Source organism: Castor canadensis, chromosome 1 (genome assembly GCF_047511655.1).
Source record: "Castor canadensis chromosome 1, mCasCan1.hap1v2, whole genome shotgun sequence".
In the NCBI taxonomy this organism is placed as follows: domain Eukaryota; kingdom Metazoa; phylum Chordata; class Mammalia; order Rodentia; family Castoridae; genus Castor; species Castor canadensis.
Window position 1 is genome coordinate 207,027,317 of NC_133386.1, and position 24,991 is coordinate 207,052,307.

Below are 24,991 nucleotides of genomic sequence, written 5' to 3' on the forward strand. Positions count from 1 at the left end.
CGTATTTGAATCAAGAGACTCTTATTCATTAGAACTAAGTACTCATTGTGACTCTCCCTGTGTAAGTAATTTGGGGCTCTTACTAAAATCCTATTCAGTTCTTATAGCTAGAGTAATTGGGTGTTTTGTTTGTTTGTTTTGTAGTACTGGGACTTGAACTCAGAATCTCACCTCAGGCTTGCTAGGCAAAGCACTCTGTCACTTCAGCCTTGTCCCCTGCCCTTTTTGCTTTTCAGTTATTTTTCAGACAAGGTTCTGCTCATTTTTGCCCAGGGTGGACTGAACCTCAGTCCTGATCTCTGTCTCCTGAGTAGCTGAGGTTACAGGCATGCACCACCATACCTACCTTAACTGGAGTTTTTGTTTGTTTGGTGTTTTGTCTTTGGTGTTCCTTTCAGTACTGGAGATTGAACTTTGGGAACTCATGCTTCCTAGATAGTGCTCTACCATTTGCCCCAGTCCCTAAGGAGTTTTTTTTGGTTTTGTTTTTATTTTTTTTTAAGTCAGGATCTTGCCTTATAGCCTAGGCTATCTTGGAACTTGCTATGTATTCTATACTGGCTTCCAACTCAACAGTCCTCCTGCCTCAGGATCCTTCTCCCAAGCACTAGGACTACAAGCATTTGTCACCATGCCCAGCTCCTCCTAGTATGTTGTTGAGCAGGTATCACTCATTCAACTGCTGGTCACCTATATGCAGGGTGATGGAGTGTCAGAGGCAGGTGTCCTGGGCACTGTGTTCTGCACTGGTCAGCATTCTCAGTGGCCCCTTGTCCCACTGACATAGTTGATTTGGGAATTAAGGTACATGAGTTGTTGATTCTACTGTGCTCTGAGCTCAGGGTCAGCAGATGACAGATTCTTGTGCCTTGTGCACACTCATCAGGCTTTGTTGTAAAAACGTTTCAGGATCTTTGGGAATTTCTTGGGGAAATAATGCCATTGTCATTTGGAATTCTGAAGCTCAAGGCAGCAATGGCAGGCAGAATGAGAGAGGACCAGACTCTTTCTCCTTAGCCAGCCTGCAAGTGAACTTGAGAAGCCTTGTGGTACTTAGTGTACACGTGGGTTATATCAGATTTTCCAGGTTTGCATTGAGCTTTGACTCACTTCCTCTGTGCACCATAATTGGTGTCTGTCCTGGAGTGTGTCACAGTGGCTGTGCTCTCCCAGGTGCGCTATTGACTGGAAGAAAGGGAAGAATGTGACGGTGAAAACCATCAGGAAGAAGCAGAAGCATAAGGGCCGGGGCACGGTCAGAACCATCAGCAAGCAGGTGCCCACCGAGTCCTTCTTCAACTTCTTCAGCCCACTGAGAGGTAAGCCGGCCTCCTCGTGGGCTGCGCTGCAGCACAGGCTAGCTCCTAAGCAGAGAGCTGTGACAATAGGACAGTTAGCTTCTTCAGCAGAAAGGGGAAGGGAGGAGCTTTGTCCTTCTTTTTGCTCTAACGAGTCGAACTCGGCTTCACACTGGCAAAGTGAGCGCTCTACCACTTGAGCCATGCCTCCAGCCCCATTTTGCTGTGGTTATTTTGGAGATGGGGTCTTGAGAACTGTTTGCCTGGACTGGCCTCAAACCATGATCCTCCTGATCTCAGCCTCCCAAGTAGGTAGGCATGAGCCACAGTGCACGGAAGGAACAGTCTTTACTTACCGCCCCACTTGGCTGTGGCCCAGGCAAGGCCTCACGAGCAGCTCCACTTTAAGGAAAATGGGTGGGCCTGCACCTGGGCTACCTCTGCTCCCTCTCCGCCAGTCTGTGCTTGGGGATCCGTAGGTTGCTGGGCAGTTATATAGCTTGTCAATCACCCATCAAACCCCCTTCACTAATAATTTCTATCTTCTGTTATTTTACATGTAGTTTGATAAAACTTGGGGTGGGGGGTAGTGAATTTATGTATTGTGGTGAACACAAGCAGTTTGGTTTCCATTTTTGTAAGTCCAGGGGCAGAATCATGGCTTGAAGCTTCTTTTTTAGCCTTCCTGTCATAAAATAAAGGTGCGACCTCAGGTTAGTAATGGCTGCAGTGCATCTGAAGAATAAATTTCTTCAAAGTCTGAAGGTAATTCCCTAGCTGTGAGAGGATGTGCGGCCAGACCGCTCTGTAGCTGATAGCTCTCCGCATGGCTGTCGGGGCATTTTCTCTTTGTTTTCCATGAAGGGAACATAATTTGAACTGAAGAACTCACCACCCTGCTGCTGAGATCAGCACTTGTGGAAATCTGTGTAGGGCCCAAGGTGGTTCCTTTAAGCTTTGCCTTGTCTCTGATCATAGTGCCCTCACAGGCTGGCCTTGGTATTTCTATTGTAGTGACCACTTTCTGTGAGTTACTTTGAACCTAGAAGATAAAAAGTCTGTTGGTTTGGGGGATGAGAACAGCCATAAGTTTGGTGCTCCTATTTCCTGTTTGGGGAAGACCCCTTTCAGAGCCTTGCATCTGGTGTATTGGAGGGTGTCAAGCAGCAGTCCCCAGGGAGTGTTGGAGTCTTGGGCCTTGGAGTCAGTGACTCTGGGAACCTTTTTGAAAGTTGATTTTAAGATAACTCACTGATTAAAATTGGAATTAGTTAAGTGAATGCAAAGTTGGGGTGATACTTGAGATTCGAAAACTTCTCAGTCACTAAACGACAATTGAAGTGTGGGTGGACTTTATGATTTGTAGATTATACCTCAGTAAAGCCGTATTTAAAGCAGAACATATGGCCTGGTAGAGTGGCTCCAGTGGTAGAGTGCCTGCCTAACAAGCATGAGGCCCTGAGTTCAAACTCCAGTGCCACCCAAAAAAAATAAAATAAAACCTAACCTATCAAGTGATAAGACCTGAACAGGAACAGAGAGTGGCAGGGGGCAGTGGGTTAGTCAAGAAAATAAACGATGACTTCATTTGGAAATGAAGGAAAGATTTGATAGCTAGTCCGGCTCCCATTCTGTCCTTTCTCTACAAAACCAGTCTAGAAGTCAAGTTCTTGACCCCAGGGAGAAGTCAGGCCCAGCATTCACACATGCCACACTTTCCCTGCATGGATGCCATGCCTTGTGGGTGGTGGTTACACACCCAGCACCGTGTCTGCACACTGAATAGCAAGGCCTGCCAGGCAGTTTTAGCTCTGTGGAGAAAGGGGCATCTAGTGAGAGCTAAAAGGGGCTTTAGCACTGAGCTGCACCCCCTGGTCCTTTGTGCTTTTTAGGTTTTCAGAGAGGGTCTCACACCTTATACCAGGCTGGCCTCAACTCATGATCCTCCTAATCTCAGCCTCCCAAGAAACTAGAATTATAGTGTGTACCACCGAACCTGCCCTGTGATGCATTTCTGGTCAGGGATCTGGATCATTTGTCATGTGACCATCACTCAGCTTCATGGAGGGTAGTCAGAAGTCCCCCTCTTCCATATCCTGCCTAGTCTGGTGTCAGTACCAGTCTGTGTGGTCTTACGTGTTTCCATCTATGTCTAAGCATCAGCCTTTGTTGAAGGGGCTCTGCCTTCTGCAGGGGGCATCAGCAGATACTACCCTCTCCCTGGATAACCGGAGTCAGTTTGTACCAGCCGAGCTCCGCTGCTCACATGGCCCAGTGTGTAGGGCTTGATTGAGTTCAGTCTCCCTGGCACAGCTCAAATGCACTGAATGGCCACTGTGGAACATCTGATCCACCATTCCTCCTGCTCACCGTTTAACAGTTTCTCATGCTTTTCTGAGTCTCGGCCCTCTCTAACCTGGCCTGGCAGAAGCCTGGCCAGCAGCCTGAGCATGGTCAAGGTGGAGTAGGCAGGGGCTTGGCACCCTGGGGCAGCTGCATAGAGGTGGTGGGAGGAGCTTGTGAAAGCGTTCAAGAAAAGAGGTGCAGCGCTTAGGTGGGGTCCAGCAAAATCCTCTACTAGCTTCTTCCTGTGTAAGCTTTAAAATTTTTTGATTGCCAATGTAATGTAGACATGCTTTTGTCTTTTCTTTTTCTTAGCCTCTGGGGATGGAGAATCACTGGTAAGATTTGTGTTTTGTCAGAAGTCTTGTTGTCTCATCTTATTTTCTTATTTTCTGAGTGGGTGCCTCTTATTTGAGTCCATTCCTGCCCCCTTTAGTTCCTGGGGTTGAGGTGAAGTCATTAGACTACAGGGCTGGGGAGAAGGGTGTATCCCCTACACTGACTTCCTGGGGTCCTCTTTGGGACTTTCATGCCCTCTACCCTGAAGCCTGGGGCATGTGGATCCTGTACTCCCTGCCAGCCTTGCCATTTTGCTTTCAAGCTCCTTTGAAGCTGCTTACAGTCTTTTAAGTGGCTTTGAGTGTGTGGTGACTTACCCAGCAAGTAAGCTAGGAGTGAGAGTTGAGGATTGGGTTAGGGGACTTGAGCCAATGTATTTATCCCACTGAAATGAGTTGCTAACCTGTCTTTTTTTTCCTCAGGATGAAGATTCTGAATTCACCTTAGCCTCCGATTTTGAAATTGGACACTTCTTCCGTGAGCGGATAGTGCCGCGGGCTGTGCTCTACTTCACTGGGGAGGCCATAGAGGATGACGACAATGTATGTGGTGGGTGGAGAGTGGCTTACTTCTGTGGGGACAAAGGATCCTGAGTTGAGGCGTGAGGCTTGCATTACATCATTGGCCAGATGTATGGCCTTTCTCTCCTGAGTCTGGGGAAATAAGCTAGGAAAAGGAGGCTCTTAGAAGCAGCAGTGGGAGAAGTGTTGGTGGCTCACTTCCTCTTGTCCTTTGAAGACCCTGGGGGTAGTAGCCTCATCCTGTAGAGGACCTGAGAGCTTAAGGGAACTTGTGTCACTGAGGAAACAACTCAGGGAGGTCCAGCCACACCTGACTCTCATTTTCAGATGCCTTTAGCTAAGAGGTCTTAGACTCGCCATTAAACTTGTGGGGGTTTTTTGTTTTTGTTTTTGTGGTACTGGGGCTTGAACTCAGGGTCTTCACTTTGAGCCACTCCACCGGCCCTATTTTTGTGAAGGGTTTTTCAGGATTGGGTCTTGCAGAACTATTTGTTGGCTTTGAACCGCAATCCTCCTGATCTCTGCCTCCTGGATAGCTAGGATTAAGGCGTGAGCCATCAGCACCCAGCATTCATCATTTAACTTCTGAAAAGCGGTGTGCTCACCCCAGGGTTGGAGGTGACTATGGGTCAGGGCAAGTGGACACAGCTCAGCATTGGTGGGTCCCTTCAGCACAGAGCTGCAGAGGCTTAAGTCTTAGGTCAGGCTGGTCAAGCAATTAAAGACTAGCACTTCCCAGTAGAACTGTCTATAGGACTGTGTGTGCTGTTGGAGGTCTTCGGGGTGGCTGTTGTGACACAGAGTTAACATTTATCTGAAGTGTAAATAGCCCATGAGGGAAGGGCTAGTGGTCATCCAAGTGGTCACTGGAAAGCTCATCCCCAGACCAATAGTCCTCAAACTCTTGATTTGGAAGACTTCAGCAGGCAGTGTGAAGACAGTACCTGTGCTCACTGCATCTGTAATTGCTTACTCACACACTTGGCGTATAATTGCCAGTGAGCAATATGGTCTAGAGGTTAAAAGTGCCCACTCCCATCTGACTGCCTAGCCAAGTCCTCATTTTACCTCTTAGTAGCTGTGTCACTTCTTTGTGACTCAGTGTCCTCATTTGTAAATTGGAGCTAATGGTAGTGACTCCACTTTCTTGTTAAGCACTTAGAATAGCGCCTGGTATAGGATATTATTTGGTAACTGTTGGTAAAGCATTTCACTTCTGTTAGGTGCATCATAAATCATCTACCAGCACTAGAAAATTGTTAGAGGAAGGAGTAACTGGGTGCCCTGGTGCTGTCTTCTTGTGTACTCTACACGAATCTGAGGAACAAGAGGCCCCCACCAGAGCATCTTAACAAGACAGCTTCTCCCCAGGGTGAAATGCTATCCTTGAATTGTAGGGCATTGGCACTGAAGGCTAGTTCAGATCTGAGTTTCCTAAAGTTTAAGACTTAAAAAATCCCTTAGAGGCCAGTTTGGATTCAGAGAAGGAAAGGCACTCCTCTGGCTGGATCTCACTGTCTGCAGCAAGGTGCTGGAAGGCAAGCAGACTGTGAGCTGCCCACACCAGCAGGGCAGGGTTCCTCCAAGTTGACTCAGGCTGTCTCTAAGGAATATGAAGGTGGTCTCAGAAAAAGGGGTGTTTATAGATGAAAAGCCAGCCGTGTTTCCATGTGCCCTGGCTCTGCAGCCACTAGTGATCACAGTGTTACTTTAGGTTTGGGGTCAGCCTTATGTGTGGAATTTGACTCTGCATCTTACCAGCAGTGTGCTGGATGGAGGAGAAATCAACTCAAGACCCACTGGCATAATATCAATTCACTTGAGCTCCTTAGTGTTTTGATCTATTCTAAAAGTAAAATGCCATGGTCTTATTACATTACTACTTAATAAAGCTCTCTTTTCTCCTTGCATGAAGTGTAAAATGATAAGAACATTCCTATACGCAACAAAATTATGCTCCTGGCTACTTATGTCATCTTTTTGGAAAATTAAGGGAAAAAAAAAACCAATCACTTTGCAAATATCTTCTCTTTGCTGCCCTTCAGTCTGAAGGTATCAGTGGGAGCGGAGTCACAGCCAGGTCTCTAGTTGGATCCTGCATGCCCTGCTGGCAACCTCTTGTTTGTCACCCATCCAGGTCCTTGCTCCTTGTTTTGAGCAACTTTCAGTTTCCTGCATCCTGTGAAGATGCAAAACTTGTAAGCACATGACTGTCAGGTGGGCAGGGCATAGCCGGCCCGGACCTGCAGTTTGAGACCCAGAACCTACAGCAACATCTGCCTCTGGTGCCTGGACGGAGCCAGCACTGCCTCTTTGCGGCCAGGTGGGCAGCTGCTGGGCTTCCTGCACTCCTTAGGTCAGACTGCGATGCTCGTTGACTGCTGTCTAGGACAGGCTCTCATCATGGTTTTATAGACTTAAAAATGTTCTTTTGTTTTTGTTTTTTTGCCTCCCAGTTTGAAGAAGGCGAGGAAGGCGAAGAAGAGGTAAGAAAGGGTTGCGTGAGATGCCTTTGCTGTCTGGCATTGTGAGGCCTGCAGCTTTCTGAGAGCCCATTTTGTGTGAGTGTGCCTCTGGCTCTGTCAGCCCCACTTAACAACTGAACAGCACATGCAGTGGCTTAGGATATTCGTGTTAGAAAATGACCATTTACCACACAATACCTGCTTCTTCAGAAGTGTGTCTCTTTCAGGGCTGTCTGTGAGAAAGAAAAGATTCTCAGAAGTGAACGGGTGTGCAAGGAAGTGACTTGGTCACTTAAGCAGAGCGCTGCTCTCGTTTGTAAATGGCGAACATAGCAAGAAGTTAAGTCCAGGTTTACATTAGTCTTCCAGCTAATTCTCTCTCCTTTTAATATAGGAATTGGAAGGTGACGAGGAAGGAGAAGATGAGGATGATGCTGAAATTAACCCCAAGGTTAGTTATTTTGGGGCTCCCCAAACCTACAAATGCTACACTGTGGGGCTCTTAAAGTTTCCCACTTTGAGGCAGTGGTATTAGGAAGGTGTATTTGTAAGCTGGGCAATGGTAGCACACACCTGTGACTCCAGCACTTAAGGAGTCACACGAGTTGAGGCCAGACTGGGTTACCTTGTGAGACCCTGACTCATAAAAGGAATATGTATTTGTATTTGCTGTTTTCTAGTTAGAAAGCTTAAATGTGTCAGAAAAATCCTTGGATGAGGAACTGTTTAGACACGTCATAGATGACTGGAGTGTTAGGTACATTATTCAGTATGGTGCTTTCCTACTCTTCCCCAGGCTGTCTCTCCTGCATAGACTTGTTCAGTAGAGCAGCTTTAGTGTCCAGATCTTTAAAGAGAATGATCTACTGACAGGATAAGTCACCTGGTGTGTGTGGAGAAGGTGGAGGCACGAAGGGAATTAGTAGGTCTGTTTGTTGTTAATGAATTAAAAAACAGAACCATAGGCCTAATTTTATAGTTGGGCTTGGGCAGAGGATACTCAGATGATATAAATATGTTTCAGATGACTTGAATGGGGAGGTTTGCTAAAGAAATCTGAGGTTTAAAAGAAAATCAAGTGGGCAGCTCCACCAGTTTCACGAGTCTGCTTGAGTTTTAGGGAAGCGTTTGCCAGGGCACTGTGGCACTCCATACACACACTGACACCCAGAGCTGTGCTAGCGCCACCCTGAGCCGGAGCAGGACGTGCAGCTCCCAGTGTTTTAGGATAAGTGTGGGGTGGGCTGTGGGATATAGGATATAGTATTTATTACTTGGCATTTCTGTGATCTGCGTCTCTATATGGCTGTTTTTTGTTTGTCTGTCCCACGTGGACTGTGCCCTAGAAGCTGCCAGTGTAGTGACTTGGTGCTGTGGTCCAGATGTCTCCCTAAATGTGTACACGAGGCACAGGGGCTCTCTGGGGAAAGGATGGGGGAAGGGCTTCCACTTCTCAGAGATGTGCCTTGCGGTCACCACTCAGGGAAGAAGCTCAGCCTGGGAACGCTGTGCAGTGAAGTATGCGCTGGACTGTTGCTGCCCTTTGAGCACAGGATGGACACACACAGTCATGGTTGCAGTTAGCAGGGACTTGGGCGACTTGCCATGCACATATCTCAGACCCAGAGCACCTTGGCCTCTGCTGTGTGTGTCTTGTTGCGTTTCCGTGGGCTCTGTTCCTTGTTTTTTTTTTCCTTTTTCTTTTCTTTTCCCTCTGTTGTGTGCTCTCCCCTGTATCACCTACAGAATCTTCTGTCTCCTCTCACATCCCTGGTTTCTAGCAAAGTGTCTCACAAGGTTATCAGAGTGTGTCACACTCCTGACACCTGACGCATTGCATTGGCCAGGGTTGGGTAGGAGTGGTTAAACCACATGTAGGCTGGTGCTGTGCGGTGGAGAGCTAGTGGCACTTGCTGTCCTCAGCTCCTGGTAGGACAGCTCTGTCCTTTCAAGTGTACCCCTCCAAAGTGATTGGTAACACTGGAGTCTGCAAGCAGAAAAACAAAAGCAAAGAATTGGGAATGGCCTTTTGTAAGTGAAAATGATGTGAGCATTTTTGAAGAAATAGGTCTGCTGTGAAGTTACCCTCAGTTCTTGCAGCCCTTTATCATGACAGTGTGGCTGTTGTCTCCTGTATAATTTTGTGCATTTCATCTTCCTTCATGCTGACAGTTCCTTTCAATTTTTTTCCCCATTTAGGTGTAATTTTTGTCTGTTAATCATTCATACGTTTCTAGGTAAGGTGGAATCCATTCATACCTAACTTCCAAAATGCTGTCTGTACTTGAACGATGCATTGCCTTGACTACTGGGACACAGGAAGGTGCTGTCTGGCCACTCACTGGGGCTGCCTCAGGGCCTTCGGAGCACGGTGTTTATACAGGGCTCTGTTTTGCCTCTTTTCTGAGTCCAGGGTTTCTTGCTAACTACATAGCAAGCTGTAGGTTAGGTAGCATCATTGATGATGTACTGCTCTCCAGGAAGTAGTCAGTATGGACAAGCACCCCTGGTAGAGAGCATAACACTTCCTGTCCCCAGGTGTGCTAGCTGCACCATGACAGGATTAGACACTATGGTAATAGAGGTTCCTCCCTGAAACCTTTCCACATGTAGCTCCTGATGTGTTTGGACCCAGGGGTACAGTGTGCCAGAATTTTTTTATCCAAAAAGAGAGTGGTATCTATAGGAATATAAACTAACAGATGCTGTTGTGGTTGTGAGGTTGATGGAGAAGCTTTTGGTTTGGTTTTGGTTTTTTTGGTGGTACTGGGTTTTGAACTCAAGCATGCTAGGCAGGTGCTCTACCACTTGAGCCATGCCCAAGGAGGAAGGTTCTGACCGAAAGAGAAGAGCAAGTGGAGTTGGGCACCTGTGGCTCATGACTGTAATCCTAGCCATTTGTGAGGATCTCAGCCGTAGCTGAGATTGGAAGGATTGCAGTTCAAGGCAGCCCAGGCAAATTGTTGAGAAACTCCATCTCCAAAGCAAAGTGGACTGGAGGTGTGACTCAAGCAGTAGAGCACCCTGAGTTCAAGCCCCATTCCCACCAACAACAAAAAGGAGCAAGTTGTGGATGTGAGTTTTGGTGCCATCTCCAGCCTGTGCAGTCCTGGGAGACCCCTCATCCTGTGAGCAGATACCAGGTGGGAGTGAGGAGGGGGCTCAGTTATAAGATTTCTTCCTGTGGGACACTCACCATTTTGTAGGATGTGGTGGGAGAAAGAAGAAAGGTAGAAACAGATGGTGCTACAAGAAATGTGTGCAATGTCGTCCCATGGCAGGGGTTCCTGCCTTGTGGGATACGAAGTGACTCGTGATAGAGTGCCTATCAAGTGTGAGGCCCTGTGGGTCGACCCCAGTACTGCCAAACAAAAAAGGTACCAGTTTTTAAGGAGTCCCCCAGAATGGGAGCAAATTCAGTAGATGGAATGGAGCTGGCATCCTTTGAGGTCTCATCACAGCACCTTCGCTCTGCAGTTGTTTTGAAGCAGATCCAGGGTGCATGTCGCCATCAGTGTGTCAGGAGCACGCTGGAAGGAAGGGGCCTTCTTTACTGAAGCTAGTGGTATCAGCAGCTCCCTGTGCGGTGTCTGCCGCTGATCACTGTGCAGGGTCTGGCTTGACGTGGGCCTCGCGCCCCCTAGAACAGCATGTGTAAGGGAGTGTGTTAGTGGCCTCCCTTCTCAGGCCAGATGTTGTATGTCACAATCCCATCTTTAAATAGTCCCATGGTAGGCAATGCTTTGGCTGAGTTGCCGCCTTTTAAGACCGTGACTCCTTTCCTTTGATAGCCAAGTTAGCATTGAGTGACCAACCTGTCTAAAATTTGTGATGTGACAGGATGCCCCAGGCTAGTTGCATGTGGTTTCAGACTGTGTAACAGGCTGAGAACAACTCAGGTGCACTGCACGTCCAGTGTTCTTATCCCCACATGCAGGAGCTCTGTGTCGCCTCCCGGCCTGGCATTCACACACGAGCCTCTCCCTAAGCTTCTTGCCCTCAGAGTAGCCATACTGGTAGCATCTGTGTTAGTGAGAAACTTCTCTCGACAGTTCTCATCACTCAGGTTTTTGGGAGTTTCATGTTTTCTTTGTTTGGGGGTTATTTGGGTATAGGGAATTGAACCTAGGTCCTCTTGCATGCTTAGCATGTGCTCTACCACTGAAGTACACCTCCATCCTTGGTTTTATTTGTTACTTCATTCATACAACATGGGATAAATGATTGTGTACATAAGATTCATACATGCATAAAGATGTGGAGACGCCCATTCCTTGCTGCTCCGGTTCTCCCTGCAAACCCCCTGATTGGTTTCTTTTTTCTTTTTTTCTCTTTTGTAGCACTGTACTGGAATTTGAACTCACACTTCACGCTTGCTAGGTAGGCCTTCTACCTTTTGACCACACATCCAGCCCTTTTTGCATTAATTATTTTTCACATAGGGTCTTGTGTTTTTTTGACTGGGCCAGTCTCAGATTGTGGTCTCCCTACCTATGCCTGCCCAGCTGGGGTTACAAATTTGTACTACCACAGCTGGTTTGTTTGTTGAGATCGGGTTTCACTAGCATTTTTCGCTCACACTGGCCTCAAATCTCAATCTGCCCAATCTCTGCTACCCATGTAGCTGGGATTGCAGGTGTGTTCCACCATGTGCAGCTTTTTTGTGTGTGGGGGAGGTTCAGAAATAGAACCCAGAATCTCATCCCCTGCTACTGGTTTTCATTTTCATTTTCTTTTTTTTTTTTTTGGCGGAACTGGGGTTTGAACTCAGGGCTTCGATTTGCAAAGCAACAGGCACTCTACCACCTTAGCCACACCTCCAGTCCCATTTTTCTCTGGTTATTTTGGAGATGGGGTCTTGCGAGCTGTTTACACGGGTTGACCTTAAAGCACAATTCTCCCAGGTAGCTAGGATAACAGGTGTAAGCCACCAAAGGCAGCTGGTTTCCACTTTCTATCCCAGCTCCTGTGGAAGTATATGCTTTTCCAAACTGCTCACTGTCCTGTCCTCAGTGTCCCAGGGCCACCTCTAGGTCCAACCTTGACTGTCAGGCTGACAGCACTTGATTGGCATCTTTTTAGCTTTGCTTTTTGGTCAGATTCATTTTGTCCTGGGATTGGGCAGCCTGCAGGGCAGCTGAGGTGCAGTCGGGGTGGCCTCTTTCCCAGAGCAGCTTGCCACTATACTGGGCAAAGATTCAGAGCCCAGGGCTGGTGGAGGGTCTGTCCTTGTGCTCTTTCTGTTACACTTCAAAGCAGAGCTCAGATCAGAGTCCATGGTTCCTCCTTGAAATGTTTATGCATCTTTTATGTGTATTTTTATCCTTTAGATGTGACTCCTCAAAGGTGTACTGTAGCCCCAGCTCATCCCATGGAAGGTGGCAGAGGTGTTACCCTGGGTGTTCACTTAGTGCAGTCTTTTCTTAGACCCCAGGAATTCTGGGTTGCAGATTAGTGAGTTTACGAGCTTTGGAGGAATAGTAAAACCCTTACCTGTTAGGCTGGTCTCTGTGCAAAACTGGGGCCCTGAAAACATGGTTTATGAGGTACAAGATTTTTGTGTCAGACTGTGTTGAGGTTGCTCTGCTCCTTCGCTAGGGATGAAGTTCTTTCATGCCTGGTACTTGGGAGGGCATGATTCCCACTTGGGGAGACTTTGTAGGTGCAGCTCTTGGCCATTTGTTGCTGCACCATAACCCACAAGAGACTGGGTCTGCGTGGGTGCTCTTCCCTGTTAGTGGAGAGAGTAAGCCCACTCCCTGTGAGCAGCACCCAGGGACAGCCATGCTTCAGAGATGAGGATGTTGGTGACATGGGTATAGTTCCCCAGCAGGCGCCAAGCCGCTGCTTCACTGGACTGGGGTTCAGTGGCTGCCCAGTGTCTACCATGGAGTCTCCATGTGGGTAATTCCCCTCTGCAACCCCCACAGACCCTTGTTTAATATACTGTGAATTAGATTATCTCACAAACATGTCGTTAAACAGAAGGCCCTGCTGTGGCTTTTAGCCCTCTGGGGCATTAGCTTTGTTTTCAAGTCATTGTGTTTTAAAAAGTTCATTTGCAGAAGCCATCTTTTTTGGTGAGGTTGAATGAACTAGTTGAGTCTTGGTTATCATTGTGGGTTGGAGGTACCTGGTGGGTTCCATTGCTTCTGTTCTCTAAGGTCTGTCTTCTCCTTGCAGAAAGAAGCCAGCCAGCCAGCGGAGTGCAAACAGCAGTGAGAAGCAGCAGCCCTGCGGTGTTGCCTTCTGGACGGCTGTCAGGGCCCCAGGCCTGCAGGCAGTGGCCTTGGTCTCTGCCTCGGCACAGTCGTGTTGACAGTGCTGACATCTAACCGTTTTCAAGTGCATGACTTCATTTCCACCTTTCCTTTCTCCTTGTTTTGCTTAACTTGTACAGTGCAACTGAACTGCGTTTCAGAAATAGGAGGTTTAGTTCTAGAACCTCTGCAGCCTTGGTACCTGCAGCCCTGGACTTTCCCAGCCTGTTCTTAGAGGGCCCCAAAGACCGTGTAGAGTAGGGTGAGGTCAGGCCTAGAAAGGGCAGTGCCTGGTGGCACAGTTTCAGGCATCCCAGCCTCCTGCCACCTCCAATTTGAAGAAACCCCACCCTACAGTTTCCAGCCACTGAACCTGCCATGGGCAAAGTCGCTTCAGCCGTTGTCTGTTATCATCTCAGAAGAGCTAGTAGAGTAAGGCCGTGTACTCCTTAAGAGTGCTCTTCCTTGCATTTGGTTTTCCAGGGGTGGTGTGTTGTGGCACTCCTCTGTGGAGAGAGCAGTCATATTTATTTATTCACTCACACAGTGGACTCTGAACTTAACCCTTACCCTCACCATTTATGAGACCACACTGATGACAGAATCAGAAAGATGTGCCGTCTCCTAGTAGAGCGAAGCTTGTAGAAGAAAGGGTGCTGCTGAGGGTGTGAGCTTGCTCTTTGACACGTGGACCACGCATCGCCAGGAGGGTGGGGGCTGGAGCAGAGGGCCGGGATTCCTCCCTCTGGCTGTAGAATACACCTTTTCAGTTGGCTGTGTGAGCGTCAAGTCTTGTTTTCTCAGTAATCCTCTTTCTGGATCCTCCTCTCATCCTGTCTTAATAAGCCCTAGGTAGGTTTGGTGTGACCTGTTGGCGGCTGGCGTGTGGGTTTCTTAGCATGTGTGGTGGTAGTCTTTGGCAACTGGGGACAGCCGTGTCCACACTGTCACCAGGCATGTAGAGTGCTCAGCCTTACCTGATAACACATTTGTAACTGAACATGGTGTTTTCAATTTGTACAGAATAGTTAGAATATTCTATTAAAGTTGTGAAACATGAAGCCAGCACAGTGTGGGGTCTTTTCTTTGGAATCAGCCTCTGACCCCTGTCCTATAACTCACATGTTGCATGTGACTACACACCCTACTGGGTTTTAAGCCCTGGGTGTGGATTGATCCATGACTCTAGTCTTCTGGCTTGCTATTTTTTGAGGCTTTGCCCATTTGTAGAAGTGGCTGCATCTAGAATGCCCACATATCCACAGTCTCCTGCCCTGTACAGGCCTGGTCCAGTGACGAGTGGGCCTTTGAGAAATGGTGCCATGAGTGTGGAAGTGTGTCTTATAGGTTAGAATGCAGAAGGGGAGCTTCCCTATGAAGCCCATGTGCTGTGGGTTGTCTCTGCCCTACCCAGAAAGGCCTGCTATATAGGCTCTTGCTCAGTTACCTGACCGTGGGAATCCCTGCTTTGGCAGTGCCCAACCAGGGTGAGACGGGTCCAAGAGAAGGCGGCTGAGCATCTGGCTCTTCCTCATGTGGCCACCAGCCTGGCCCCTTAGAGCTGGCCCTGGCCTTGCTGCATGGTTACCTTCTCCCTGAGTGGCAAGAAGAGAGAGGGCTCTGGTAGCTGCAAGAAAGCTGTGCGTGGGCTTAGATGTGGACATGCCTTTGGCATGCCCCCAAGGGTGACAGAGCCAGTATGTCCACAGTACCTCTTCCTCACCCCCATTCTCTGATGGGACTGGATGGACCTCACCTGGCACAGCTCCCAGAGAAAAGTCCTGCCTGCTGCCCCTCACTGCCAGCCCAGCATGACTGACGCAGGGTGAAGTCACTGAACATGAAGGTGGGTCCACAGAAGCTTCCCAAAACTCTAAATGTCTCTCTCCCGATTGACCAAGATAGACACGTTTACAGCAGTGACTGCACAAAATGACACGCTTGTGTCATTCTCAGATGAATGGGAAGCCTGATGGGCCACCCGGCCTTGCTCCAGAGCCTGCCTCCTTTTGGCCACCTCTGGCTCCTGGCCCTTGTCACCAGCGGGTCACGGGCCTGCACTCGCCTGTCTGCCTTGCAAGGAAATGCATCGGTCCACTGCAGGAGCGACGCAATGAAGCTGCTCTTCGTGTGATAGATTGGTGGCAGCCAGCAGTGTGTGCCATGAGAGGCTGAGATGACATGGCATGAGCTGTGTCCACGCCTGAGTGTGTGAGATGAGTATACCTGGTGGGCGTCTAATAGATTGAAAGGGCAGAGAAGCAGGCTAGGGCCCCCTAGTCAGGCCCTGCATGCTGGATCAGTTGTGTGGGTGTCCAGGTGCTGTGGATGTCCTCAGTTGAGTCGTGAGGAGGCATGAGATAGCTGGGAGTCAGATGGGGCAGGGGGAGGGGGCATCCAGCCTTCTGGACAGCCATGGAGGGGTGGGAGTGTTAAATAGTGATCTAGATCAGCCATCATTTCCTTCTGAAAGAGAAGTATGCAGGGACCCCACACTTTGGGGCATCTTCTGTGAGACTTAGGCGGGATAATGGGGTTTCAGTGTGCCCAGAGGTCCCAGGCTCTAATGCATGGGAAGGCTTTCACTCTTCTTGAATCCTGCAAAGCCATGTGGCCTGAGGCTCAGACTCCCCTGTTGTTCCTGCCATCTATACCCTGCCTGCCCACAGGAGCAAGAATGCTGCTCCCCAGTGGCCCAGGAACCATCCCTGGCTCTGGCTTCTGTTCTGCGTGCTCAGAGACCTTGGTGAAATTGTCAACACCAAGAACCCACCCAGTGAGTGTTGGAGACAAGGAGCAGCTGCCTGGTTTGCCCAGAGTCACCACCCAGGAAGCCACCAGGGAGTTGGGATTCGGGGCGGCCTGGGGGTGACTGCTCCTCTGCTGGGGTTCAGTTCCCATTGCCCAGGACCCCCAGTTCTGCCTGTTCACTCTCTAGACCAACCCCTTGGGTGTCCCCAAGCTCAAGTGGGTGGCGGTTCAGTGGCCTACTGATGGTCTTTTCTAAGGGTTTAACAGCTGAGGTGGGGTGCATGGAGAGCTACCCCTGCTCTCCTCATGGTGGTTCACTTTCTCGGCCCCCTAATGCCTTCCTCCCTATCCCCCAACCCCCAGTTTGGTGCCTCTTCTTAGGCCTGGGTCTCCTGCATCACAGAAGTGCACCAATTGAGGCTGATGGCCTGTCTTTGCAGCTTCCTCCCACCGCAGCTATGCATCTGCACAGTGGAGCACTTGGCAGTGAAAACGGTGAGGTACATACACTGAGCCTGCAAAAGGGTCACAACAGCAACCCCATTTCCATGAAGAACAGCCACTGGAGCTGCCTGGGAGCAAATGAACCAAGAGCCATCGGGGGAAGTGGACATGGCTGTGGGGTGTAACATTTGTGATAGCTATCCAGCCACCCTAAAGTGGCAGCATTTGCCTGTGTATAAATCAGACCTCAATGAAACTGATTCTCAAAAGTTTGCAGAAGTGATGCCACAATTCTGGTTTCTCCAACACTATACTGCCAGATACCCAGCTCAGTGAGGGGAGTACATCCACAAGGTCACCCTGCCCTGGCAGCTAGTCTGCTCTATTAGCTCACTGCATCTGTTTACCCAGGGTGGGGGTCAAGCAGAGGCGTAACCCACTCCCCTACAGCTCCCAGCACCCCCACCCCAGGTTCAAAGGGGTCTCTAGCCCCAGGCCTTTCATCATTCCTTCCTCATAAAAATACCCAGGCCTGGCCCCAGGAACCTCAGCCCCTCACTGGGTGGAGCTAAGTAGGCCTTCCTTGCCTGGGACTCCACTTGCCCTGAAGTAGGAGACAAGGAAGGCCCAGTGCCATAGGGGGCTGCCACAGGGAAACTGTGGGCTTCCGCTAGCTTGTCCAGGTGCACCCTGGATGGGAGTGCTGACCTGGGCTCCCGGGTGGGTCTGCCTCATTTGCCACTCCCTCTCAACTCCAAGCTGGATTCTCAGTGGACAACGGGATAAGGCGGGGGGCTTTGAGCAGGAGACGCACCCATCCCTAGCCTGCCACCTCCAGCCCTGAGGAGCCCTTGACTTGCCCTGGAGGCCCTGCTGTGGGGCCATGCCTTGCCAGAGCACATGGTCAAGGGCAAGGGCGCCCTCAGCTTCCTGCTAGACGCCCAAACAATGTGAACCTTGGCCCCTTCCCGGAAACCCTTCAAAGCCAGTGGGCAACTCCCAGCACCTCCCCCTGCAGGCAGAGGCCACCCTCCTCGCCTCCCCAAGCCAGCCTTTGGGCCTTGCTCTCCAACAGGTGTCTCATGCAGGGGCCCCGGAACCCACCTCAAGTCCACCTGGCCAGCTTTCCATTCTGTGCACATGGAGTAATTTCCAGGCACTGTAAGACAGACCTTTGAGGTCCAGCCCAAAAGTCACCTGGAGACCTTTCTCCTCCTCAGCCTGCTGGCAGGAGGATGAAACCCAGGCGCACCTGCCGAGTCACCTTGGTGTGCCTTGGGTGGAGCCCCGCCAACAGGGCTGCCACCTCTGTGCCAGTGCCGCCTGGCCACGCTGACTCATCTCCCCAGGGTGGAGGCTGGATGTTACTTTCCATGACTGGGACTCTCCCTCCTGCTCCAGGAGTCTAAGCCTTCTCAGCCCACATCTGAGAAGCAGGAAGAAGCCCACCTCCTCAGTCCCCCGCACTGCCAGGACTGCCTAGCAAGCCAGCTCTGTCCAGCTCTGGAGGACAGACTCTCTAAGAGGTCCCGGATGGGTGGCGCCTGCTGCCCACTGCCCTAGCAGGGGTGACACTTGAGGCCTTTGATCACAACCTGTCCCTGTCATGGCAGGACCGGAACTCCAGACCACGTGGAGGGTCCATCTGGGAAGCAGGAGCAGGTAGCCCCTTGTGGCTGTGACTCCATGACCTGTATACGTCTCATCCCCCACTGGGCCACCAGGAGGGGCCAGGCCTGGACACAGGTAGAGACAGGGCTGGGGACAGTGAGGGCCACACACACACACACATGGCCTGGCCTGTGTAACGAAGGTTGAGAGTGCAGGGCAGGTGCCCCACATCCTGGTTCCCCAAAACACAGAAGAAGCCGTATGTGGCAAAAGGAGATCTGCAGATGAGGGGATCTTGGGGATCCTGCGGCAAGTCGGGTGTTGCTATGGTCCTGAGGGAGGCAGAAAGGGCAGCAGAAGTCAGGGAAAGCAGTTTCTGAGCTGGAGCGGTGTGGGAACTGCCCGCTGGTGCCCTGCCCTACGGCCTGCAGTTCCCATTGTCCTTCCAGCTCCTTCCTCAGGGACACCTCTGAACACATGCATCCCAAACTTGCTCTCCTGGCCTCGTGGATCAGAGGCAGTGACCTGCCCTCTGGGCCATGAGCTGGACACCATCACCCATGAAGCCTTGTCCACTCGGGCTCTGGGTCTGAGGCCAGCTTTCCACGTGGACCAGCAACCCTTTCTTAGATTCCTGGGATCAAAACAGCCCACTTTAAGCTGCTGTCTCCCTTGTCCAGCCCTGAGAGGGACAGCCAATGTGAAGTGGCCCCGGGAAGCCTTTCCTGACCCAGCCGTCAGAGGCTGGTCAGTGACTGTCTGACCCTTGGTGTGTGCTCCAGGCCTAGGGTGAAGAGGGGCTGGAGGGGAGGCAGGGCCAGCCCTGGGGGCTGCCAAACAAATGACCCCAGACTTTGGGGTGGTGGGAGCTTGAAACACACTGACCTGCACTCGTGGAGACCCTAAATCCAACAGGAATGGCAGGGCCACGCTCTCCACCAGAGGCTGCAGCGAGGGGCCTTTTGCCTCTTCCGGCTCGGGGCTCCTGGAATCCCTGGCTTGTGACCCTGTTGCTCTCATGCCCACTTTGGTCCTCTGCATGCCCTCTGCTCCACACACCTCTCTCACAAGGACACTTGACGACATTCAGAGCCACCTGGGGGACACAGACCAGCTGCTCTCGAGGCCCTAAACTTACTTGCAGCCTTTGTCCATACATAGGTCACATTCACAGGCTCACGGGAAGATGGACACACGTCTTTTGGGGGCCACCATTTACCTAGCAATAAGGACTTTTCAAATGACATCCGAGGCCACAGACATGCCTGGGGAGAGGAGACCCCAGTTTTTGGTCAATAGACCAGCTTAGATTAGTAAAGTAAGTCCAGACCGGGTGTCTGTGCCGTGCTGGGACAGCCCAGTGCCTCCGAAGGGTGGCACTCTGGGGGAGGCCCCTAGTCGGCGTGGTTCTCCGGTGCTTTACTCACTCAGCCTCTGGAACCGTCTGTCCCCCGGCCCAGCTGGCTCTTCCAACCCATTCTAAGGGAGAGGTAGGCCAGGCCCCTCCTCTGAGCTCCCCTATCAACCCCGCAGGCTGTGTGTCCAGCCCCACGGACCCACAAACAGCCCTGTGGGTGCTGACCCCCACAGCCATGGCCTGGCTACTCGGCTCGATGTCACTGCACGCAGGCCGGGCTGTTGTCCTACAGACAGCACATGGGACCCAGTCTCTTCGATGACGAATTAAGCAATGTGGACCTTTTAGCCACCTGTTTCCATTTCCTGGAGTGTCTGAGCTGAAGACGCTTTTTCACACTGCATTCCAGGGGCTGAGGGTCACTTCCAAGCAAGGCACTGAGGGGTGAATAGGAGCTGTTTCTCACTCAGTACCCAACACCTTGTGAGGCAGGGCCCACCCTTTGGACTCCAGCTGAAGAGCTCGAGGAAGGCCAGAGAGGACACAGCCCTGTGAGGCCCAATGCCAAGCTCACAGCGAGTGCCTGAAACCAGGTGAGGCAGGCCAAATGGCCTCTGCCTGGGCCTCTTGCTTTTCTCAGGCTGTGACTGAGAAGAGGGATCCAGGGCAGGCCTGAGTCATGGCCCCTGGGCCATGTCAGCTCAGGGCAGGGGTATCTAGTACTGTCACCCAGCCTCCCAGGGTCCTGCTGTGCAGGCACAGGGGCCCAACAGCTGGCAGGTCTGTGGCTTGTGGGAGGCAGCTTCAGAGTACGCCCTAGCCATCCCCGAGGGCTTCCTGGAGGAGGCAGAGAAGAGGGTCTTCTCAGAGGACAGCAGGCCTTCCTCCTGCCTCTGAGAGCACCGCCCACAGGAAGAGGGTGGTATCAGGCCCCAGGCACCTGGCCAGGCCCTCATGACACATGGCTTCTGCACAGGCTGGCTGCTTCACCAGGCTTGTTGGGCAACTGCCTGGAGGACTGGCCTCGTCACCAAAGGGGAAGTGACCTCACCCGGGGAGCTTCAAAGAGTTGCCCCACTCCACCTAAGCGGCCGCCTCTCACAGCTGGGCTCCAGGGCAAGGGGACCACATAGCTGGACAGGACAGCGAGAGTCCAGGCCGGATGTTTGGGGACTGCCCCGGGGGTGAGGGCCCCTCTGCCCATGCCTGTGAGAATTCCAGATGCAGCCCCTCAAATAAATATTAGTAAACTTGGCCGGGACTGACGCCGGCTTACGCCACGAACCTGAGGCTCAGTCCAGCACGGCCCCTCCTGTCTGAGGAGCAGTCACGAAATGTCCCAAACCCAACACCCGCTGGTCACGAAGGCAGGGCTGAACCCTGCCCCCGCGCTGTCCCTTTGGGTCTGACTCTCACTGGCTGCTGTGTGCTATTGGCTAGGTCACTTCACCCCCCGCCTCAAGTGACCCTGAAGGGAGAGAGAAGCCAACCAAGCAAAGCAACAAGCAGGCCACGGTGCCCACCGTGGGTGCCAGGCCTGCACCTCTCTGGTCGGTGGTCCTCCCTCGCCATCCCCTACCTGGCTGAGAAGCTTGGTGGACCCAGCTCCCAGGGGCACCGTCCGGATCTATGCTAGGGGCCCATCCCTGGCAGGAAGTTGGTGGGCAATGCTGGAGAGTCTTCTGGCTCTTGGCTCCCAAGGGCCTGGGTGCCCCCAAAGACCTTCACCTGGATCCTTGGGTCAGATTTTCTTTTTATTTATTTATTTTGCGGTACTGGGTCTTGAACTCAGGGCCGACACCTTGAGCCCCCCCAGCAGCCCCTTTTTTGTGATGGGTTTTTTTGAGATAGGGTCTCGAGAACTATTTGCCTGGGGCTGGCTTTGAACCACGATCCTCCTGAGTAGCTGAGATTACAGGTGCCTGGCCGGGTCGGAGTTCTGCTTCCTCTTATGCCTACTCCAGCTGGCCTGGGAAATAGGTATCCGAATCATGCTGCCTTGGCCAGACGGGAGCCCAAGATGTCCTGTGGCTGTGGAGTGGCCAGGGGCCAACCAAGGGCTCTTTGGGCCCCTGGCAGGTCAGTGACTCAGGCCCCTGAGGCAGGGACCATTAACCGTGGGTCTGACCTCAGCCTGCTTCTCCCTCTGGACACCAGCACACGAGGGACTGCTGCTCCCCACCCCCCACCACCCCCACCCACCCACGTCTTGACCTTGTGTGAGGGGAGCAGCAGAGGGGCCTGGGCTTGGCGAGCAGGAAGCTTCCAAGGCGGGTAGGGAACCCAGGGCTCTCCTTGCCCTGTGCTTGGCCTCTCAGCTCTCTCTCCCCCTTGCACACCACTGGCCCCTGTCCCTTGGGCCACTGAGTAAGGCCAGTGAGTGCCTCCCAAAAGCAGTAGCAGTTCAGGGCAAAGAGGGGCAGGGCGTCTGGGTAGTGGCCTCTTTCCTGCCCCTGGGTGCAAGTCATCTGTTCTTCATCTTCGGTTCCTCCGCGTTTTCTGTCTCTTCTGTCCCTTCCCCCAGGCCCTCTCCTCCCTGCTTCTCACCCAGGGGACATGGTTACAGTCCCCACTGTGGTGGGCAGAGGCTGGGCACAGTGCCTGGCACTCAGCAAATGGCCCCCGTGCAGTCCTCCGAGCTGTGCTTGGCCTCACACTCCCAGCCCCTTGTCCCCCTTCCCCATATATGCCCCATACCTGCTGTGCTCCCGGAGGAAGTGGGGTCCCTCTCCCCCTCCCCTCTTTCCTTTCCTCTCCCAGCACCAGTCAAACCTGCAGGCATACGACAGGTGTTTAAGCAATGCCAAGTGTCTGAGAGACCTGGAGCTGAGGCTCCACTGACTGGCCCTTGTGTGGGGATGGGGGGAAGAGGGGACAGGCTGGTGGGTCTGGGAGTAAAAGAGTGCCCCTCTCCTGGCCCCATTCCCTGGTCTTTCAGCTCCCAGGGGATCCTCCTGACCAGGCCTCACTGCCCACAGCAGGATAGCAGGAGTCCAAGATGGGTGAGCAGTGAAGTGAAGGGACGCCAGGGGGGTTGACATTTTCTCAAAGCCCCCCCCCCAGCCTGATGCAGGGATCCCCTCACCTGTCAAAGGCTGGCCAGTTGGTTGGGATGCTTGCAATGACGAGGAACTTACTACCTCTTAGCTGAGGGTCTCCAGGGGGAATCTCTCTCCCGATCGCTTTCACCCATAGGTGGCAGCTATCTCTAGGCTCTTGTGCCTTTCCTCCAAAGGCCAGAATCGGAGCCCACTGAGCTCTGCCCCTTCGCCCACTCTGCCTTCCACCCCCAACTCGGGGCCCTTGGGCACACAAGTAGTCAGTACCTGAAAACAATTTACAGGAGCCTGGTCCTCAGTGACCCCGGAGGACCAGGGTTCTGAGCCGCACTCCAGAAGACTAGGAGGAAACCTGGGTCCCACGGTGAGGCTGGGACACAGTTGGCCCAGGACTTGATTTTTTGCTTTGCTGTCCTGACATTTTTAATACTTTTCCAACCAAGGGACCTGCGTTTCATTTTGCAACAGCCCTGCAATGAAGCAGCCGTGTTTGGTTCTCACCACCAGCCTGGGGCTTCCTTGCTGCACCCCTGCTCGGCTGCAGCTGGGTGGACACCAGGAGCAGCCTGGCCCCCCAGGGGTCCCTCCGCCAACCCCTCCCCCACTCCTGGGAACCCAGAGGAGCGGGCGGCCGTTTCCTGCTCCCTTTAAAGGCAGAGGGAAAATAAAACCGCCGGGCCGGGCTGGAAGGCGATGATTCAACCGCCCCCGCCGCCCCTCGCCCCCAGGCTGCTCCCGAGGGCGGGCGTCGCCCTCGCCTCCAGCGCCGCGAGCTTCGTCCTGTGTTGCCTCAGACCGAGGAGTCTGTCCCCAGGTTCGGCAGGGCTCCCCCACAACCCCCATGCCTTGCGTAATCTAATAAAGGTTGTTGTCCCCATTTCACAGAAGGGAAAACTGGCTCCTTCCCAGGCTCAGCCCCTGGGTGGCAAGGCCCACTGGGGCAGGGCCACTTCTGGAGAGGGTCTCAGAGAAGTGGCCCTGTGGGGACCAGGGCTTGGGAGGTACGAAGGGACCGGCGACCTTCCTGTTCTAGGAGCTTTGGAACACCAAAGCCTGGGAATCTTGGCGGGGGGCCTGTACACTGCGGTCCCCTCCAGGGCCAGCCCCGGGTCCACAGGGGGTTCCCGGGGCTTCCCGGCGGGTGAGTCACCTCCAGCAGGGCCGGCTAAGGCGCATTCCTCCGCGGGGCCGGCCTGCGCCCGGGCGGGGTGGGGACCGCGAGTCACCCCGCCGGGCCAAGCAGCTGGGATATCGGGGCAGGCGGGGCGGCCCGGGGCAGGGACGTCGACGGCAGCTCCAGGCCAGGCTGGTGGGCGCGCAGGGGGGCGTGGCCAGCCGAGGGGGCGTGGCCGGCGCAGGGGCGGGGCCGATATAAGGAGCGCTCGGGCGCCGGGGCGCTCAGAGCCGGTCCCGCCGCCGCCGCTGTAGCCCGAGCGCTCCGCGGACATGAAGACCCCTGGCGAGGTGCTGCGCGAGGGCGAGCTGGAGAAGCGCAGCGACAGCCTGTTCCAGCTGTGGAAGAAGAAGCGCGGCGTGCTCACCCCGGACCGCCTGCGCCTGTTCCCCGCCGGGCCCGGCGCGCGCCCCAAGGAGCTGCGCTTCCACTCCATCCTCAAGGTGGACTGCGTGGAGCACACGGGCAAGTACGTGTACTTCACCATCGTCACCACCGACCGCAAGGAGATTGACTTCCGCTGCGCGGGCGAGAGCTGCTGGAACGCGGCCATCACGCTGGCGCTCATCGACTTCCAGAACCGCCGCGCGCTGGAGGACTTCCGCAGCCGCCAGGAGCGCGCCGCGCCCACGGCGCAGCCAGAGGCCCGGGCGGCCCGCGCGCCCTGAGCCCTCGCCGCGGTGAGTGCCGCTCGGGATCCCCGGGGCTCTTGGGGAAAAGCTGCAACTTCACATGTCGGGGGGAGGGAGGTCCTGCCGCCCTGGGGCCACTTTGGACAGGGAAATCTGGCCGGGCGCAATCGCAGCGTCCCGGAGGAGCCGTCACTTGCCCCACTGGGTCGGGGTCTGGGGGACACACAGGCTGCACCCCGGCGCGCTCTGGCACAGCTCTCTGACTCCGTCCTCTCCCTACAGAGCCACACAAGGGACCAGTTGGGCCGGACCGGCCGCATGGGCCTCGCGTCGGGCAGGAGCCCGGGGGGTGCCTGGGACGGCGGGAGCCCGGGCGGGCGCTGACCTCACGAGGACAAGGCGGCCGCTTCCCTTCCCCACGAGGAGGACCGTCCGCGCGTGCGGACCCTCGCCCCGCTGTGCGGGCGCGTTAACTTATTGGACTGTGTATTTATTTTGATGGTTGGTTGTTGTCAAACCATTTTTGTCTTAATATTTTTTTTTTCCGTCGTTGTGCCCATTCCAAATAAATGACTTGATACGTTCTCTTTTCTACCAAACCACTGTGGCCGGTGAAGTTCCTGCTGGGAGGGCTGGAAGGAAAGGCACTCCCGCTGCAGCCCTGGCTGGTGGGGAAGACACTGCAACCGGTTTTGAATGAGTAGTGTATCTGCCGGGTGGGGTTCATAGGCTTGTCC

The 24,991-nt window shown here is 53.1% G+C and overlaps 2 protein-coding genes across 7 annotated transcripts in view; both read left to right on the forward strand.

Annotated features, from left to right (window-relative positions):
* The window catches only part of Nap1l4 (nucleosome assembly protein 1 like 4), a 40,506-nt gene extending 27,106 nt beyond the window's left edge, over window positions 1–13,400 (forward strand). For 4 of the 6 annotated variants that reach the window (XM_020168796.2, XM_020168797.2, XM_074051008.1 and 1 more), the window contains exons 10-15: window positions 1,174–1,319; window positions 3,957–3,979; window positions 4,403–4,522; window positions 6,958–6,987; window positions 7,361–7,417; window positions 13,150–13,400. In XM_020168796.2, the coding sequence (XP_020024385.1) occupies window positions 1,174–1,319; window positions 3,957–3,979; window positions 4,403–4,522; window positions 6,958–6,987; window positions 7,361–7,417; window positions 13,150–13,188 (415 nt within the window). In that variant the 3' untranslated portion in view covers window positions 13,189–13,400. Of the gene's footprint in view, window positions 1–1,173; window positions 1,320–3,956; window positions 3,980–4,402; window positions 4,523–6,957; window positions 6,988–7,360; window positions 7,418–9,165; window positions 9,204–11,306; window positions 11,347–13,149 lie in introns of those variants that run through there. The other 2 variants (XM_074051004.1, XM_074051003.1) reach the window with 2 other exon arrangements.
* Window positions 13,401–23,825: 10,425 nt separating this feature from the next.
* Phlda2 (pleckstrin homology like domain family A member 2) lies at window positions 23,826–24,853 on the forward strand. Its single transcript, XM_020168825.2, has 2 exons — window positions 23,826–24,302; window positions 24,537–24,853. Exon 1 carries the CDS (start codon window positions 23,895–23,897, stop codon window positions 24,288–24,290), a length of 396 nt encoding a protein of 131 aa, XP_020024414.1. The 5' UTR covers window positions 23,826–23,894; the 3' UTR covers window positions 24,291–24,302; window positions 24,537–24,853.
* The last annotated feature ends 138 nt before the right edge of the window (window positions 24,854–24,991 follow it).

Bases quoted from the DNA above. Each gene is read 5' to 3' on its own strand.
- Phlda2 (XM_020168825.2), top strand. From the start codon at position 23,895: ATGAAGACCCCTGGCGAGGTGCTGCGCGAGGGCGAGCTGGAGAAGCGC.